The following is a 20,974-nucleotide window of genomic DNA, read 5'->3' as shown; positions in this document are numbered from 1 at the left end:
CAATCTGTTGTTTGATATTAATTTATCATTGTATTTACTCTAAATAGGTACTAAAATTTTAAACTTATATTAATTAAATTGCATCAATCCTTGCAATTTTTTTAAAAATCAAATGCAAAAATATTTATTACAATATTAAAGGAGTAAAATAATTAGTGTAATTTCTGTGAATTTAAAAAATTCACACTTAAATGTGTTGGGGAAAAAAACACATCCAGTTAACAAACACTAAGAGAACCACACTTTATTTACAGACATAACACAAACCATTTACATGAAAATCCTTGGACTTTTATTTCTTTCCATAAATAAGAACTGAAATGACCAGGAATTTTTTAAATAGCTGTACAAAACATCTAGTAGCTATCAAAACTATACATTGAGTAAACTTGATAATACATAGCTTAGAACAGTAAATGTTCAATGCGTTTGCACTACACAAAGCAGTAAAATACATAATAAAAACAATACTTTTTTACAGGAACATTTTAATATTTGAACAACTGGGAGACTAGACAAGAGTGTACACACATATAGCATAAGTAAAGAGAAATCTTTAAGAGTTTTCAATTCCATTTGAGAAATAAATGAAAGCTAATAACTAAAATATTTGCTGAATAAAAATTGTGTTTTCACATACATGAATACAAACTTGTTAAAAATCAGCAAACACAATTAGCACTTCTTGGCACAGTAATTCCCTCATTTCTTATAACATGAGACAAAAATGAGATAAGACTTTGGTACCTATTATTGTCTGTTCTTAGCACAAATATATTTATGTATTCACTTCAGGATGTTTTATATCCTGTCATTTTGTTGCTGGTGTGGGAAAAGAAATCACATTAAATTAAGTACTGTGTTAACTGAATACTTTAATTCATAAGAACACAGTGTATAAACAATTTATAATGAAACATTGCACATACAAACCAACATCATGATTTCTTCACCACAGTGTTAAAACATGTAAAAAAAATTCCCTAATGCTACCAAGTAAATTAATTCCTTCAACTTGAAATACAGCGTGAATGTTTCTTTACGATGAAAGGTCAAAAAGGAAAGAGTCCTGTATTAATTCACTGACACAATAACAGCAACTTTGACAGTCAGCAAATTATTATTTTAATAATTACAGCATTTTGTAATCACTAAAATCAAAACTTGTTTACTGTCAAAATTGCTGTTCTTATACTTCTGAATTAATCCTTCAGTTTAGTAGATTACTCACTGAGTATCAATCAGTTGTTTGTAAGTAAACTTTTTTTTAATAATTCCACTTTAAATACATCTAAATCTCATTAGTTAAATTTACATTTTAGAATCTTTTTTGATAAAATAAAAACAAGCCAGGCTTAGTTTCTTTTATTTTTCAAAAGCCTAAAACTTTATATGACCAAAGCATCATCACGTTCTTATACGTAAATTAAGATTAATAATTTAATATTTAGTTGTCAGAATTAAAATATAATTTACTGTAATGGTAAAATTTAAAATTACAACCACTAACGGAAAGTTACTGATTTTGATACTTATTCATAAATAATGGTTATAGGTTATTTGGCTCACTCATTGTACACACACCACTTTTAATGAAATTTTAAATCAAAATTATACAAAAGTGTTTGAGCCTATCTCTGCTGTTATCATAAATTTTATTATTCTGCTAATTTTTCAAATAACACAACAATATATGTATATATATTTACAAACACGTAACAGAGGAAAGATTAAAATAACACTAATGATCTTTGTTCTAATGTGCTTTTCTGTTGCTCCCATTATTAAACAATAAATGCATCATAAATTTAACATTGAACATAGTAAATTCACACATGAATGTGTGTTTTCTAGAATGAGAACATTAGAAGGTTGTCCTGTGAATTTCTGTCTAATATTGCAATAAACTAGTTGGTAGAGTTACTGCTCTGCTATTTGTACTATAAAGATGTCTCACTACCAGATGGTGGTAGAGAATGCTGTCCACTATCTGTTCCCTCTAACATAGCAATTCGTTGTTTCAACATTCTCATCTGAAATATTAATACCACAAAATTAATTACTGGTATATAGTTTTAATTCCAATATTATGAAAGCATTAAAAAATTTTAATAACTTTTTCAAATAACAAGAAAGGATAATGACTGTTTTTATTCTTATTAAGCATTAGGATTTTTATTTGGTAATTATAAAATATTACACATTCTGATAGACGTGACTGTTCTAACAAACAAGACTCACAGATTGGTTGCAGAATATTTCTGCCATTAACATGAATATGAAACATCCTCAAACTTCTGTCTTTTTGTAATTTTTTTACATAACGTGTTTTTAAAAAATTATACCACAAAGTACTGTACGTAAAGTCATTATACCAGACCAAGTTTGTTAATTCTAATGAGCTTCATATTTCTAACAGGAAAAAGATATACTGAACTGAAATTAGCAAGTGATCTTATCTATGTTATGTGTAAAGTTTTGACGTTTAAAAATGTATGTAAAATCGTGTGCAACTAATGACAAATGTAACATTAGGGTGCAGTAACAAAGTCATCAAAATGAAACTAGCTTACCAAAAAGTGGAAATTTTGTGAAAGGTATTCATGTTACCACAGTATTATCATTGCAAAAAAAGACATAAAATAGTACATCAGCCAAAATAAAGAACACAAAATCTCATAATTAAAATTATAAAAGCATGAAGAGGCTTATGGTTAGTAGATAAAGTGAAACAGTGCACTGTTCTACTTTTGATAAACAAATAAATAAACAAAAAACCTGACTTTCTTCCATTTGAAAAAGAATGTGCAAGGTGGGATAAAATGTAAGAATAATTGTACCATGACAGAACAGTAGCTACCCTTTTACTAGTTATTAAGCACAACATTCTTAAAACCAGTTGAGTTGTGTTTCCCTATAACAAAGTCACATCAAGCTATCTGTTGTTTCCACAGAGGGGAATCGAACCACTGATTTTAAAACAATATACCTGAAGCCTTACCATTGTTCCAGTTGAAGAAAAGTGCACTTGATATATTGAAATACAGTTTAAAACTTTCTCTAATACATATCAACCATTTGTTTTGTAAAACTCACTAATAAAACATTCAGTAAGTTTAAATGCAGCTCAGAACACCTGGAACTCAGAGAAAGTAAACTGAATGAAATAAATATGATAATAATTATGATTATTAAGTAACTTAAAACATTCATTATGATAACTTCTGCTTGTCTATAATAAATTACTTTTCCTTTAACAGCACCTATGCAATCACGGTTAAACGTATCAGCGTAGCTATTTGTTATAAACACCCATTTGTTGGGAGTTTGTAAGAAACTTTTCTTAAATTCATAGTTCTCAAACCATTATGGTAGCTGAAGTTCACTTGTGAGATTTATGTCACTTTGACATGAGTTTATGTAATTCAAGGAGTTTGAAAGCAATTCAGGAGTTCTTTTATCCATGACAGTACACTTCACTTATTTTGAAATACACTTTGATTCTTAGTGATAGTTTATAGATATATTTGTTTAGCATAACTTTCCTAAAATACAATAAATAAACAGTTTTCACAATGAATATTGTAAAAATATATATAATAGGGAATTATCTCTTGAACTCTTCAACACATTAATTTGATGTGCAAGATGTTATATCGTTTGTTTTACTGCAACAACAAAAATATTAATTAAATTGTCTGAAACTTGGACTCTACAGATTATGCAACTTCTAAAAAATATTATTTATAAATGTGGTATTTATGAGACAGTGGTGTTCAACAGCATTTTACATAATTGCCCAAACTATGGGAAATGTATTAACATTTTTGTCACATGACAAAAAATTAACTGCATTTTACAGGTATAGAAGGACAGAAAAATACAATATAATGTTTTCATTTACTGATAGAATGAATTATAGTTAAAAACAAAATAGGTGGTAAAAGTACAGCACCAATTTGCCACAGATCAATAGCTGTTTCATCACATTTGGTGAGTGGAGACCATGTTGGACACTTTGGTTATAGGAATTCAAAGCTTTGAAGAACAAGAAAAATTTCATTGGTATGCTTAACTCTTTTGTGATTTCAGTCACTGATTTTTATATATTACTAATAGTTTTTTTCATAAAACTGCAAGTTTCTTTTATTTCAATTTCACTGTGTTTACAATCATTAATTTTTTTTACCTACCAAAATTATAAGCAAATCAACTTTTTAACAAATGTAAAATGAGAAGACTACACTTGATATATGTGATAATTTTATGATTACTAAAATTAATCACAATTCTTCTCCAGGTTCACTTTGAATTGGAAGTCATATTCTATTATTATTTATTTAAAACACTAATTAATGACTCAAAAGTGAGGATTGGTAATTATATTATATCATAACAAATGAGACTGGGAAACTGTGATTGGCTAAAATCATAAAATTCTTTATTTGCACTGAAGTAACTAGGATTAAATTGTTGGCATTTTTTTCAAAATTACTTTGACTTTTTTCTTCCCCTTGGAGACTATTAATGCAGTATTATGATAAACAAAAAAAATACAGGTAATTCACAGATACTAATGTTTTAATTTGGAAAATACTGAAATCAACCAAAACCAAAATTTAACATTTTAAAATATTTTCAGTAAAACTTAAAATATAAAATCTATGTATACCATACATATTTAATAGAATGATTGTAATGTCAATTATAAACAAAACATAACAGAAAGTGTATTATGACAGAATGGAGAAGACCAACCATGAATGGCACGTAGAAAAACTAGACAAGAATAATTTGAAATAATATGCACCATAGAATTTATCAGTTTATTAAAAAAAAAATTGTTTCTTCCCACATTTCTAAAGAAAATACTTTAAAGATTAAAATATGTTTAATAAGAAAAAAAACACCACGTTTGAGAACATGAAATACTGTTACAAAACTTGTACCTACCTGAGCATTATGCCTTTCTGATAGGACTGTCATCTGTTGTTCTAACTTTTAATCCGTGCTTGATTTTTCTTTTTTTGCTTTTTCAAAAGCCATCACCAAGGCACTGTCATAAAACCAATGATTAAATAAAAACACTTTAAGACTATCAAATACATTCTCAAAATTGTAAATTATGCATTATGTTTACTGTTATATATACAAATGATTTTCCATCTGGCTTAATCAACCACAATACTAATATATTTCATAAGACTAAGACAATAAATTCTGATCCACAACAGAGATTTTGTCTAATCTGTTGATATATAACAAATGCATTTTTATATATGTTCTATCTTTGTATATTTAATTGTTCTTCCATATCAATAAGCAATCTCTAACATAACCAGGACACATTTATTAAAACACTCTCAGCAAGTGAAATCTGAGATTTTGTTGTATTTCCTGCACATCTGTCAGAATACAGTTTATTTTATGCCAAATCAAAAGCTAACAAGGAAATAAAATAAGTCTGAAGTATATGATAATTACAAAGAACATCAATAAGTTACAATTTATTCTTGTAGTTAATTTTTTGTAAAACAAAATCAAAACAAATAAGTTCCTCTACATTATTTTTTTCACATAAAATGATAACAAATTTTCTAATTACATATGGCATACTATACTTCATAATAACTTTAAAATTAATCTACAATGTTTGGTTAAGTTTGATTGTTTGTTTGTTTTGAATTTCGCACAAAGCTACACGAGGGCTACTCTTATACCAACGAATAGTGGGATTGAACTTCACACTATAATGCTCCCATGGCTGAAAAGGCAAGGATGTTTGTTGTGACAGGAATTCAAACCTGTAACCCACAGATTACAAGTAGAGTGTCTTAACCAACTGGCCATGCCGGCCAGGTTAAGTTTGATATCTGAGCACAAAATTCAAATCAAATAATTAACAATTTTTGTATTGTGAATTTTATATTTCTACTTTTCAAAATATTAGCTTTCAGTATTCAAGGTTTAATCATCGATAAAAATAATCCTATATTATACAAAGAAGAAAATACTGACCTATTTGCTCTTTTCAGGTCATTGACAAACTCTACTGACTGCTGAACACGAAGTTCAGAGTTTTTTGTCACCTTTTCCATAGTACTCACAAGTTCTTGGATTCTATTTTTTAGTTTCTTTTCTCTCTGAAGTGCTTCAGTCAACTCTTCAGATTCTTCTCGACCTGACATTCCTCCTCCAGATTTCTACGACATCAGTAATGTTTTCTGAGTTTCAAAAGTTGTTTCATAATTCTGTCTTTACTAGCTTTTGACTCAATTACAACCTTTATGACTCTTTATATTTGTTATTCCTAATCATGAGCAACCTATAAACCACAACGTAATGAAAATTTAAATAATTTGAGATAATTTATTTTTAACTTCTGAACTTAGTAAAGCATTCATCCACAACAATAACAACAGTTTTAAATATCTACTCCTTAGATTTAATTGTTAAGCACAAAATTAATCAATTGGCTATCTGTGTTGTGTCCTTCATAGGAGAGCAACCCATTTTTAGCATTATAAGCATTCAGACTTGCAGATATACAAGGGGGGAGGGGCTCATCCTTAGAAAAACTTAATCGAGGAAAAATATGTTCAATTCTAGATTCTCAGACAGGTTAAATCAGCAATATTTTGAGGTTATGAATATGTTAATTCTTTCATCTCTGAATTTAAAATATAATAAAATAATATTTCAGTCATTTTCAACATATCAATACTAATACTCACAACTATTTGTTAACCTCTGACCTCAGTTTGTTCTTCTAAAGCCACATCAGAAACTCCAATTTGTTTAATTTATTGAACTTCTAATGTATAGTGAAAAACAAAACAGCTACATGTATAAAATTATGCAAAAGGGTGCTAGCTCACAGAGTAAGAGTAAGAGGTTACATGTAAACTAAAAGAAAACAAAAACAACTATGTATTTTATGTATCCTCAACCAGTTTATAAGACCATATCAATTACAATGTCAACATCGTCTCAGTCCACAGTACACATTACCCTTTGAATTATGTCACCTCACAATAAAGAAGATTAATTTAACAGTAATCAACTGCTATGACACAGCTACACTAAACTATTATTCTGAGCATTCTAAGGTTGGATGTAGCAATTGGATTACAACTGGTACTCAGTGGGTCTGAAGTTCAATGTACCTATGCATCAAATGGAGCATCACTGAAATTCAGTAACGTTCTTGATTGTCTGTGTCACTTATTACCTGATCTTCAGGCACATAAACCTCATTACCACTTATAATTCTGTGACTGTTTCAGCTAAGTACTTTCTTATCTTGATACTCAAGTGAAACTGAGTTAACTTTAGAATAGTAATTGGATAGGTATGTTTAATAACAGGAGGTCCATTAATACCTTCATTACAAAGTAGTACTGAATCACTGACTTGCTGTGTTTGAGAAAGAACACAATAATACAAATGAACAACCTGTATTAACTCCTAATCATAAATGCAATGTGTGTTGTTACTTTATACGTATAGGATAGTATTTCCAAGTAAATTCCTTTTAAGACTGATTATGCAAAGGATACAACCTACCAGTTTCTAAAAATTCAACATTTGTTAGAACACAGATATTACCAAATTACTCAAAACAATCACCTCTATCTGTGTGACTGGTCATTCTTGCTCAAGCATAAGGTTGGTTATAGCTCTGAGATACAATCTGAATTATCACTGAAGGACACTGTTGTCTGCATTCTTGCACAATGTGCATCATTATAGCCTAATCATGGACAGAACAACTGGTAACCACAAAAGAGTAACAAGGACAAATTCAGATAGAAAAATATAAGCTTCATGATTTTCTTGACTGTGAAAACTACATATTTTCAAAATAATTGATAAATTCAGAATAATAATACATTAATACAAAAAGGTAGAAATACATGGTGCATTTATAATACCACATTACCAGTAAAACTAAACTCACATGAAATTATCAACTCTGGACTTTCAGCATCAAGTAACCATTTAGTTGGTCTAAAGATTTAGTCTACCAACCTGAGCTTCTCTCAGCTTCTCAACAATCTGTTCCTGTTCTTTGAGTTCAGTTCTCAGATGTTCAATATGTACAAGATAAGCTTGCTCCTGAGCTTCCTGACTTGAAAGCCTCAACTCAAGTGATCCTTTTCCTTTTTCCAGTAGATAAACCTGAGCCTTAAGTTCTGCCTTTTCTTCCTATAATATGACATATATATTTAAGCTTAAAGCTGTTGTAACAGGATGATAAAATATAACTAACAATAAAATAACTAATATTGTTCATCACTGAAATTCTTTAAAAACAATTAATTATGTGTATACTAATAACTCATCAGAACCTAAATACAACAAATAAACATATTCTATTCATAGAATCATGAAGCATTTAGTGATGTTTTTAACCTTGGCACAACAGTTCACAGAACAGCTCTGAGTTTTTTTTTGTTTGTTTTTTCAAGTAAAAACTTTCAGCTCATAGCTTCTTCATCTCTTGACCAATTAGAAATCTAATTACAGTTTTGGACTCAGGATGTTAACCCCTTTCATTTAATGTATCTGTTCATGCTCAAGGTCTCACATTAATTTACTCTAATCTTGCTTAAAAGAATTTCGACTCAAAGGTAGACTGATAGAAATCCTGATGAGTAATAAAACTGAACTAGATATATGTGCAACCCGTGACTGGTATTAATGATGCATAAAAATTAGGCTAATAAAAAGAGTCTCCCAGAATAACTTACTTTAATCATGCCTAAAAGAATTTCAAGTGCTGCAGTTATTAAGAATTTCATCTTGTTTAATACTTTAAAACTACATTAAGAAATTCTAGACAAAGTTTTAAGGTAATGTAAACCACTAATCTTAACTTGAAAGTTTATTTAGTCAACTAAAATTTTTTTTAAAGAGTGTTGCAAGAAATTCTGAGAATCTATAAAATTAAAATTATTCCTAGTGTTGTAATATTATGAATCAATGATTAATTAAGAGTTAGTGTTTTATTGATAGTTTGCCACATTGCAATCATGGTGAATGTATATTATCATTGATGGTGAAATAACCTTAGACCTCAAGTTTGTTTTTGTAAAATATCTAACCAACATAGTAATTATTCTATGGAAAATGTCTCAGCAACATCAGAAAGATTCTTTGCAAAACATCTACTAAAATACCTAAATAATGTAAGAATTATTCTTTGTAAAACACCTCATAATGTGTCTTTAAAGAATGATTCTTTGTAAAATACCTATTAATGTGTCTTTAAAGGATGATTCTTTGTAAAACACCTATTAATGTGTCTTTAAACAATGATTCTTTGTAAAACACCTACTAAAACCTCATTAAAGAATGATTTTTTAAAACACCACAGCAACATGTCATAAAGGATGATTTTTTTAAAACACCACAGCAACATGTCATAAAGAATGATTTTTTTAAAACACCACAGCAACATGTCATAAAGGATGATTTTTTTAAAACACCACAGCAACATGTCATAAAGGATGATTTTTTTAAAACACCACAGCAACATGTCATAAAGGATGATTTTTTAAAACACCACAGCAACATGTTATAAAGGATGATTTTTTAAAACACCACAGCAACATGTCATAAAGGATGATTTTTAAAACACCACAGCAACATGTCATAAAGGATAATTTTTTAAAACACCATAGCAACGTCATAAAGAATGATTTTTTAAAACACCACAGCAACATGTCATAAAGGATAATTTTTTAAAACAACACAGCAACATGTCATAAAGAATGATTCTTTGTAAAATACCTGTTAAAGCAGTATTTCAGAGATGTATTTTTTTTAACATTTGAATCAGACCATTCTTAATTGTTCCAATCTAAATTATAACAATATCTCAGCTACTTGCCTCCACCTTCGAAGGTAGATGGAGGTTATATTTTCAACCTTGTGCGTGTATTTGTTAGAATAATTTCTCAAAAGTAACTTGATGGATTTTGAGAAAGTTGGTATATACTTGGACTATGATCCAACTTAGAAGCAATTAGTTTCTGGAGGACCAAGGTCAACGTTTAAGGCCACAAAAATAACATAAATCCCTGTGTGTTAACACAGAGACAGATTTTTCACACTGTTTTTGTTTTACAATTCCTTTAAAAATAATTGGATTTTGGAGTAACTTGGTGGCCATATGTAGAATATTATCCCTCATTACCATGCCAAAAATGGTCCATGGTCATTGATAATAATGGATATATAGACAAATTTTGTATTTTTTGAGAGTTAAACATGAACAATGTTATGTGTTGAAGGTATGCACTCTGTTGAGTGCCCCTCTAGGTTTCCCCTGCTATGAAGCTTTTTTGTTCAACACCAAAATTCATTAGATCAGTTGATATTTGATACAGTCTTAACTGAAAAAAACAGTAAGTTGATTAAGAAATCACAACTTACCCTGAGAGTGATTAAGTTTTGCCACATTAGAAGGTATGAAGTTTTGTAAATAACAGTCACATATATTTTAAACTAATGTTTTGAAAGACAGATGACCTGATCAACTCTGGTATTGAGCAAAAGAACTCACTGGTATCATCATATAGCAAACATGTTTCTGTTCAATTATTTCTGTACTATTCTTACTGTAAACCCAAGTAAAAATAAACTAATTAAAGGTATCAATCTTATAATTTGAAACCCTAATGTGTTATTACCATTATCGATCCAGAAGTAATCACAAAATTAAATGAAATGTAACCAGTCAGATGGCCTAAAACCATCTATTTCTAACACTAAGCATATTTTATATATTTGTTTTAAGAAAAGTAAAAGAGTTATGAAACAAAGCAAATGAAACAAAACTAGCTTTAAAGAAACTATCAACTGTTGAAATATTTCTATATAATGTTATAAAATAGTTGACAAAAGATAAACAACCACATAGAGATGTACTAAAAGACTGTTAAATAGAAGTGATTAACTACAGCTCAAGAGTTAGCTAGCGATATGATGTTAAAACATCACAGCCACTCACACTTTAATTTAAATACTGTTTACTGTTTGGGTAATTCTTCCACTTATGTACATGTGCTGGTTTCCTTGCATTCAGAGCAACTGTGTAATAGTTTTTTCTGTACTATTTTCTTTTCATAAGAAAAATGTACCAAGAATTCAATGATGAAGAAACCACATTTTACAAAACAAGGTATGAAAATAGTTTGAATGTGTGATAAAAGAAATTTTGTTACAAATGTACAATGTTTTCACAAGCTTCAATCATCATCAGATGTACAACATGTTTGTAATAATGTTTCTTTCACCAATTCAAACTGCCTTCAAACTTTGTTTTTCACTGAAATTTGGTACTGTTGTTTGAAAGGGATAGTTAGCATATGGCATTTACTGAACAGGTTACTCATTTCATCAGCTTCTAAGCAACACTATTAAAAATGAACTCTCTGTTCACACTTGTTTTATCTCGTATAAGGACAATGAACCAGATGTTGAATAACCCAATAATGTGAGTTTAATACCAGAGAAAACTTCTTTCATGAGCTATGAACACTAGTTTAAAGTACTTTCCAGCCTTATGCAAGTTCAATTATTTCATCTTAGTCCTTTGAGATTTTAGGAACAAATATTATACCTCGGACTACATTTATTACCACTGCATTATGAAATTGTCTGGAAAAGAATAATTAAAGTTATACCTTGATTGCCATGAGTTCTTGCATCAAAACAGCATTTTCCAAATCCAGTTTCTGTGAATCCAATGACATTGAAGGTTCACGACAACTAGAATCAATATGGACACTTTCCAGTTCCACAACAGTTGTCTTCACTGCTATCCGCTCAGTCCTCATTTGGTGAATGTAATCTCTCAATCTTTGTTCATCAACTTTGGTAAACTCTCCATCATTACTACTGGATGTTGAGGTGCTAATAAAATAACACTAATTTAAAGTTTCAAACTGATAAAACATAGGTTAAATTACAAGGTAACATTCTTTTTAACTTACTGTACACAGGTGGGTTAAAGTACATGTCATTTAATTAAATTACTTTATTATTAATGTACGTCAGTAAGCTGGGCATGATAACACATAGTTCAAATGTTTATGTTATATAAGATCTAACTTTCTTACGAAAATATTTATTTATATCCTCAGTCTTAAACTTTGTTATGTGATGTATTTGACTCTGATTTCCATCTTTCAGTTTTTTATACCATTATATGCATTTCACTTCATCCAATAAATTATGCACACACTATAGGTATTTCCAACACAACACATAAAATCTGAACTTCCAATCTTTGTGCTTTACTCAGATATTATTTCTATCATACCTACATAACATACTGTCTTATTTGTCTCTGTTTTTCAAACCATGCCTATATTTTTCATTAACTAAATAAAAAAAATTAAAAAAAATCACTTCCATCCCATGCCATTACACAATACAAATGTGACTGACATTATCTTCCAATTGTGGTCAATAACCGATCATGCCATTAGACAGGGGGCTGAAGGGCATTACAAAGTAACAAATTCAAAAGTAAGCAGATGAGATAAGTTTAAAAAATTTTAAATGGAAATTGTGATCATTTGTTATGACCTGCAGCCATTCTAGAAAAAAAAAATTCAAAATTTCATTTCTCTGTTTTTGCTACAATTGTGTCAGTGTAGAAAAATTAGGAGGAAAAGTAAAACCAAGAGATGAGATATAAAATTTTAATGAAAAATAACAATATTCATGCAGAAGATATTTTAGGGGATTTTCAAATCAATTATGAAAACTGTATAATGAAAAATATTTTTATTCTTAACACTAAAATGAACTTTTACTCAAACTGACTCAGTAAAGACTTCCTAATTCTACAGACAAATCTTCAGTAAAAGTATATTACTTTATATAAAAATCTGATTTTTTGTGTACAACAGGCTGTAATATTAACTAAAACCTTGTCAACATTCATTCATATACACTTAGTACAGTCTCAGTTAAAGTATGTATAATGTTATGGTTATACAGTGATTTTAAAGTCAACCTAAATGAATGAGCCCATACACAAAATGTTAAGAAGCTAAATAATATTACTGAAATTTAACCTGTTTCTTAAGTACACACTAAAATATTTCACCAAGTAGATTGCACAAATATACATTATTATCTGTTCATGAATAATTTATGTCTTTGATGGGTATTTCTACCTGGTACTGTGACCACATCAGTACAATTATCATGTGAGGAAACAACAGATTGTGTATTTCTCACCGACATTTTCAGTAAAACCTGTATTTGTGTTTCACAATAGTAAAGACAAATGTCCTTTTGCAAATGTTTTAACAGGTGGTATGACTATGGCCAAAAATGACTTCTCATGGTTTCCTCAGCAACCAGTATGTCTACAACAAGAAACTTCTTCACACAGTTTTTACTCTGTATACTTAAGACAGATTTATTTCCATGAATTTCTAACCATTAGTACAACTATGGATAAAAACGTATATTATTCTATGAGTTTCTTAAGTGATAGCATGAATGGCAGAAAAAGAAAATATTGGTCTTTAGTTTTCTATGAGCTGACTAACAATGAAATTAAATTTAATCCTTAGAAATAACAGATAGTATAAATAGGATAAAGTGATCTTCTATGGGATTTAGACACAATAGAATTTCATTCTACCATTTTCTTATCTAGTACAGTCACTGTAATAGGAAATGCTGTTCTCCAAGTCTCTTACCTAGTAATGTAAGTTTGAATATCAGAAAAAAAACAAAAAAAACTTCTTTCCATGGGTTTCTTAACTAGTAATTTGAGTTGAATATGGAAAGAAACTTCTATCTTTGGATATCTTATTGAGTAATACTAGTTGAATATATAAAGAACTTTTTTATATTGATCTCTTAAATAATAAGAGTTATTTGTATGAATCATTTTTTTATGAGTCTTTTTATCAAGTAATAAGAGTGGTTGTTACCCAGTAATGTGAGTTGAATATGAGAATAAACTTCTTTGTATTGGAACCTTACCTAATAATATGAGATGAATAAGAAAAGAAACTCAATTATAGGGATTTTGCTTAGCAATGGGGAGGTGTCTTTTACCTAGTAATGTGAGTTGAATATCAAATGAAATGACCCAACATTTATCTATCCAAGAATTTTTAAGGTATACAATTAATTAGTTCTAAAATGTAAACTCTGGCATGACAACAATGATTCTTTGTTTCAAATCACTTTTAAACTGTGCAAAGTATGAATTCACAACTCAGCATTGACTTTAAATGCCAAACAGAGCTTTAAAATTTTTCAAGTCCATAGGTGTTATAATTTTCCTAAGTGAAAATGTGTGTCAGATAGGTAGTTCCTTCTTTTCACAAGATTAGCTTTTCCCATTTTGCACTGTCCTCTATTTGCAAACTTTTTGAATGCATTCCACAAGCCTTCAACCCTCCTGTTGGAATACAAAGTACCAACAGTCACTATCCATCATGTTTCCATCAACAGGATAACACTACTATCATATAACACATGTGACTCTCTCTATGTGCCATCACCAAACTATTACTTCAAAGTTTAGCAGAAGACACGAGCACTGGAAGATAATGGGGAAGAAAGGTGGGAAGTTGAGAGGAGGGGAGTACCAATTGGAAATACATTTCCTTTTAGAAAAATTATAACTTCCAATATGGTACTCTCCCTCTGTACAACATGTTAGTTTGAATCCCACACTGAATTGGAGGAGAGACCTGTTAGACAAAAGCACAGACATATTCCCCAGAGGCATCCATAGGATACTCCTTAACTGAGAGGAGTAGATTAGAAGATTTGAGAAGGGGCACTCCACATGATCCAGGTATCTATCTCTTCATCATGAAAAGTGATAAGGTCAGAAGGACCAGACATGGTGGAACAAGAAGATAGCACGTCTGCATGAGAATTGATGGTGCAATAAAGAGGCATAAATGAAGTAGAATTACTCAATCCCACAATGGAAGATGAGTAAGAGATGATGTGTCCTAAAGTGTAGAATGGCTAAAGCACAACAGACTGCATTTGGCAAGCCAACTACATCCAAAACTCCACTCACTGGGTACCAACATCCTTGTGAGGATAGGATGATGACCTATATTGTCTTCACCTCAGATCCTATTGTCCAGGGAAACCTATCAGAAGACTTCATGAACACAGTGTGTCCTAATGCCAGGGTCCCAGGGATGTGTCTCCTGTTATCCAATCCAAAGGAAGTCAATCACATGCACTCTATCCTCATGACCAAAAACAAGCCTCAAATGACCCAGCTCATAAACAACCTCATAACAAAGAAAAACTCAGGATATAAGTGGAACCATGCCATGAAGACCTGCAATTGAGAGAGGAAGATGGACAACCTTTGTGAGAACTTACATTATTGGTTCATTTGATCTCCAAAACCATATTCACTGGGTACTAACATCCATGCAAGAGTAGAAGAAAGGAAACCAATCAGATGGGTGAAATGCATTTGGGAATATCAGCTCTAGAGGGGGTGCACTGAGCAATCCAGAGGGACTGCAACACCCAATCGTGCAATGGATGATCACAAAACCCTATTTTTGAAAGCTGACTACACACATTTATTCATTTAATGCATGGCAGAGATGGCAGCAATCCCCTACTACTTCACCCATGCCATCCATGGGTGAAGCAGTCTGTAACAAGCATATCATGAAACAAATATAAAGAGGAATTTACACTTGAGTGATCTTGTGAAAAATCCCATCTCAAAGGTGAACATATATAGCTTTGTAGATATTGGAAACAACATGACCAACAGTGCAACTTGATGAAAGTGTGTCTGTAAATGGTTATATCAATCTAAGTGAAACTCGTTTAGAGCACAGACAGAATACCTGGTCAGACACAACTCAACACACGGTGGAATCCAAAGTGAAGCTGAAGCATGAGCCCCTGAAAGAAAGGAAAGTATTAGTAAAGACTTATCTTATTTTATAGTCATGCTGAAGTCAGGAGAAGAGCCAAAAGTGGTAGATGATACCCTGAGAAAGCATAAAAAACAATATAATGAAATAGTGAAAAATAAAGATGTGCAAAGTCCTCCACAGGCCCTATAGTAGAATCTCCTTCAATGGCCAATGAAGATGACAGACAAGGGAGAAGGGAAGGTAATGTAACTGAAGTGAAGTAATGGGAAAAAAAATCATGCCAGGAAGGAGGAATAAACCACCTAGATTAAACATCCAAGTGGTTATATTAATCAAAATTAGATCACAAAAAGAGAAAATTTGCAAAACAATAAACAGGTAGAAATGAGATCCTTAGAAGGAAGCCAAGCAAGCAATATAACAATGAAGAGCATAGACAGAACAGAGGAATCCATCTGGATCAGGATGAGAGCAGAAATACAAAACTGAGGACAGGCAGACTGAAGAAAGGAAACCTGAATATCACAAGCAACAGAAGTTGTAGAAAGGAAAGCACAATCCAGATGAAGAAAAGGGGCAGTGGATGTCTTGATGGGTGGTGAAGCTAGAAGAAATAGATCAACATAAAAAGGATAAAAGCAAGGACTATGTGGAAATGGGAATAACAGAAGGTGTGGGATAATGCCACATCATACTGAAGGATACCTCTCACAGAGACACTTGGAGATACTGACAACTATTGAATGAGAAGCCCAGAAACCCTAAGTCAATGCCTAGGAGCAACAAATGCCCCACTTGCAAAGTTAGATGGTCAAAGAAGGGTAAATGGAACAAACTAAATGTAAAGCTACTCAAAGAAAGAAACCAGAAAACATACCCAAGAACCTGACAAAAGCTAGGTGGGAAGACAGAGTGCCAGTGGCTAGATTAATGGAGTAGATTTGGACAGAAGGAAAGAGGAAGGATATGGTTGGATGGTTGGTTTCATGTTTTATGGCACAAAGCAAATAAGCAAGTGGTTAAAGAGAGGACATGGAAGATATTCAGTGCTCTTGTACATTTGACCTGTAGCTGCTTGACGTGTGGTATATAGGTCAGCTTATGGTCTAAGATAAGCCCCAAGAATTTTGTCTCAGGGAAAAAAGGCAGCACAATTTCACTGATATGAAGTTCAGAATCAGGGTGAATACCTCATTGGCAGCAGAAATGTATACAAACGGTTTTAGAGAGGAGAAGTAAAGCTGTTTGCTGTGGTCCACTTCAGTAAATGATTGAGGGCAGTCTGTAGCTGCCACTCAATATACCTCATATTCAATGACTGACATCAGATGTGAAAGTCATTGACACAGAGCCTGTTTGCAAAAGCAAGAAGTTGTTCAGTAGTGACATTAATCTTTATACTGAAAAGTGTGACACTCAAAACACAGCCCTGAGGAACTCCAAGTTCTTGTAAAAAAAGAACAGGAAAATGTTGAATACTAAAAACTAGAAATCGCCTGTCCATTAAAAACTTTTTAATAAAAATGGGTAAATGGCCACGTAACCCATATATATGGAGGTCTTACAAAATGCCATACCTCCATGTTGGGTCATCAGCCTTCGCAATGTCAAAGAATATTCGTACAAGATGTTGTCATTTGAGAAAGGCTTCTCTGATTGACGCTTCAAGTTGAATCAGGTGGTTTATGGTGGAGCACTGTTGTTGCAATCCACACTGGGTGGGAAAGAGGAGGTTGTTTGGTTCGACGAACCAAACAAGACAAGCATTAACCATCCTCTCCAAGGTCTTAGAGAAACAGCTCGTCAAAGCAATTAGACAGTAAATTGAAGGAATCTTGGGATCCTTCCCAGGCTTAGAGAAAGGTAGGACAATAGTCTGGCACCAGGCATCAGGAAAAACATTTTCCTGCCAGATATGGTTAAAAACAAACAGAAGAATAGCAATAGAAGAAGGAGAGAGATGGTACAGCATTTCATAGTGTGCATTATCAGGTCCGATCAATGTACTGCCAGACTGATGAAAAGCCAGTTTGAGTTCCACCAGTTTAAAAGTTTAAAAGGAACAATTATAGTCATAGAGACAATCAGCTCAAAAGGAAAGAGGTGATCGCTCTGCCTGAGTCTTGATGACTAAGAAGGTGAAGGATGAAGCAGAAGTGCCAGATACCTGGCAAAAGCTTTCACCTAGAGTATCGGCGATGCTACAGGTATCAGTTACTTTCTGGCCATCAAAAAGCAAGATCTTTATTCGAGGGAGGTCTGTCGACGTCCATTGATCCTGCCCTGGGTCAATTGGGCAGGTCTTTGTTGGTGGAAGAGGATTCCAGCAACTGAGGACGTAAACAAATGATCGTTTTGCATCTTGAGGCAGGAGAAGCAGTGCCTGAATAAATGCCCATACCCGGAACCAAAGGAAGTGGATCTAGGAGTTTGTTGGAATGTATGTTAGGTACAGAGATGGGTGTTGACACTGATTTATCACCTTTTTTAACCATCGAGATCAAAAGACTTTTCATTTAGTTTGAGAACGAATCTTTTAGAGGCACAGAGATATCCCCTCTGCACTCCCAGTGTAGTAGTAGAATGAAGTGCAGCAGCCTACATCCAAGATGAAGTGGTGGACAGCAACTTTCGAGTCTCAGGGTAAGTAATGTTTTGAATCATTTTCGAATGCTGCACCTCTTTTTCTTCCAACCATTTAGGGCAAGAACAAAAGCAGGACAGGTGAGAGTCATTGCAATTGATGCAATAAGGGTTCATTTCACACTCATAGGCATCGTGGTCCTTGCCATCGCAACAAGCAAATGTCAAGGAAAACCACAACATGAAGTCTTCAAGTGACCAAACCCCTGACACTGGAAACATCTGAGGGGGTTTGGAATGTATGGCCATACCTTGCAATTAAGATAACTTGCCTTGATGGTGGCAGGTGGTCAAGGTGATGTAAATGTCAGAAGGAGAACACTGGTTGGCTTCATAATTCCATCTTTGTGAGTGGAGATACACCCCATTGCAGAAACTCCTTGGGTGAAGAAACCAGCAAGAATCTTTAACTCAGAGATGTTCTTCAAATCATTCTCAGCAATAACTCCTCGTGATGAATTCAAAGTAGCATGAGGTGTAATCTCAGTAGGTATGTCCCCGATTACCTTTAAATGCAAGAAGAGTTTGCTGTTCAGATATGGATGTTTCCACCAATACTTCACTAGAGCAAAGCTTCTTTACTGACTTTGGAGAGCCAGCAACTTCCTCCAGTCCCTTCTGAATGAAAAAGGGAGACATCTGCCCTAAAGATTTGTCTGAAAGAGAACGTAATATAAGAAAATGAGGTACAGGTGTTACAGATGTTGAAGATTGTTGCTTAGAATCTTCAAGACATGGTCATTTACCTATGGACTGTTTTTCACCATTTTATTTAAGTTTTTATTTGGAGGATCCATAATAAAAAAAACTATTTTGGTGCCCACTGACCCCACCTACAAGAGGATGCACTACAATACCAAACAAGGACACTGCAGCAATGCCAGGGTTTCATGAGCACATACCCAAACACCAGTATCAGATCCAATGTCCACAACACCTGTTGAGAACATCGAACACTGGTACTTAGTGGACCCTAGCCCAAGTGGACCAGATGAATGATCCTAGGGGGTCATCCCAAGGCTGCCCATCTGTAGGAATTCAAGGCCAAAGTGGTGTGTTAGGGTTACACCACTCAATCACTAGGGTCCCCTTCCCCCTTCATAGGTTACCATGCACAGCAAACACATGGGTAGATGTTTAAATCCCAGAGGAGGTAAATTGAAAGAACAGAACCTTCCCTGGGACATCCCCTCACCCCATACAGGAATCCACATTGAGGGGAAGGATAGAAACCACCTGCAGTTGGAGGAACTGACTGGGCAAGAAAAGAGCAACCAGAATGACCATGCATGGAGTAGTAAGGATGGAGGAGACCACACAAAAAAGAAAATAGCGAGGAGGGTAAGCATAAAAGAACAGATGAGATCAACCATTGACAGCCAAGGCTGGAAGAAGAGAAACTGTGGACCAAAACAAGAAAACTGGGATTAAGGGTGGTGGCAATAGCATCATTAAAAGGCACACCCAGAGCCACCAAAAAAAAACAGGATGCAGGGACCACACCTGGGATAAATGAGATTCAGATGGGAAAGACAGTCAACCAAGAGAGGGAAAGCACCAGTGACATGACATGCCATCAAAAGAACTTGATGTGGGTGGGTTCAAGAAAGAAGATCCAGAGTACAAAAATACAGAAAACAAAACCTTGTGCCTCCAGTGTGACTGACAGAAACCATCTAGTAGAAATGTTAGAATAAATCATAACCTGATGACAGCTGGCTACAGAAAACAAATAACTGAAAGTCCTATGAACAGCCAGGAGTTTGAGAACAGATGTGAAAAGAAATCACATGAACAGACTTACTACCTGAAATGTCATTGGGATCAATCCATGTACCCTAGTTCTGAAAGGAAGCATTCATAAATAAATGTAACTCAGACCACTGAGGAGGAAACTGGACTCCCACCAATATATGGGCCTTGTCCAACAAAAACGAAGACTGAAAAGCATGGGAGAAGGAAGACAAAAGGAGAATACAAAGGATCCTGTGTAGGCTCCACTTGTCACAAAAAGTCTACTGAAGCAAATGCATATGAGCCCTGCCAAAGGTACAACAGGTATCAAAGGTGACCACCATCTCAAAAGCTACAGAAATTCACCAGAAAGAAGTAAAGAGCAGTTTGAATGGCCAGCTCTATAAAATGGAGGCTGTAAGAAGAAAGTAGAGCCCAACCAAGATGGGTGTTGAAGAAAATAAGGAGCTGATCAGTAGAACTGGCCAACTCCTGTTTGGAAAGGGAAGAAGAAACTAGTTTTCCATATACATATGAAAGCATATTCCCCAGAGTTTGAATATGCCAAGCAATGGAGCAAACACTTGACAAAAACAAATAGTACAGAAACAAGACTGAAAAACAGGACCCTAAAATATATACTATTCCACAATGAGCAAACTGGCAGCAGTGAAACCTGCATG

The 20,974-nt window shown here is 33.1% G+C and overlaps 1 protein-coding gene across 4 annotated transcripts in view; it reads right to left on the bottom strand.

The window, feature by feature from the left end:
* Nucleotides 1-224: 224 nt before the first annotated feature.
* Nucleotides 225-20,974, bottom strand: part of LOC143225660 (colorectal mutant cancer protein-like) — a 94,705-nt gene continuing 73,955 nt past the window's right edge. For 2 of the 4 annotated variants that reach the window (XM_076455464.1, XM_076455467.1), the window contains 5 exons: nucleotides 11,694-11,922; nucleotides 8,032-8,208; nucleotides 6,019-6,203; nucleotides 4,954-5,056; nucleotides 225-2,033 (listed from right to left, as the gene is read on the bottom strand). In XM_076455464.1, the coding sequence (XP_076311579.1) occupies nucleotides 5,002-5,056; nucleotides 6,019-6,203; nucleotides 8,032-8,208; nucleotides 11,694-11,922 (646 nt within the window). In that variant the 3' untranslated portion in view covers nucleotides 225-2,033; nucleotides 4,954-5,001. Of the gene's footprint in view, nucleotides 2,034-4,953; nucleotides 5,057-6,018; nucleotides 6,326-8,031; nucleotides 8,209-11,693; nucleotides 11,923-20,974 lie in introns of those variants that run through there. The other 2 variants (XM_076455465.1, XM_076455466.1) reach the window with 2 other exon arrangements.

Source organism: Tachypleus tridentatus, chromosome 9 (genome assembly GCF_004210375.1).
Source record: "Tachypleus tridentatus isolate NWPU-2018 chromosome 9, ASM421037v1, whole genome shotgun sequence".
Lineage (NCBI taxonomy): Eukaryota > Metazoa > Arthropoda > Merostomata > Xiphosura > Limulidae > Tachypleus > Tachypleus tridentatus.
Note: the sequence above shows the minus strand (reverse complement) of the source record. Positions and strands in the feature narration are given on the sequence as shown.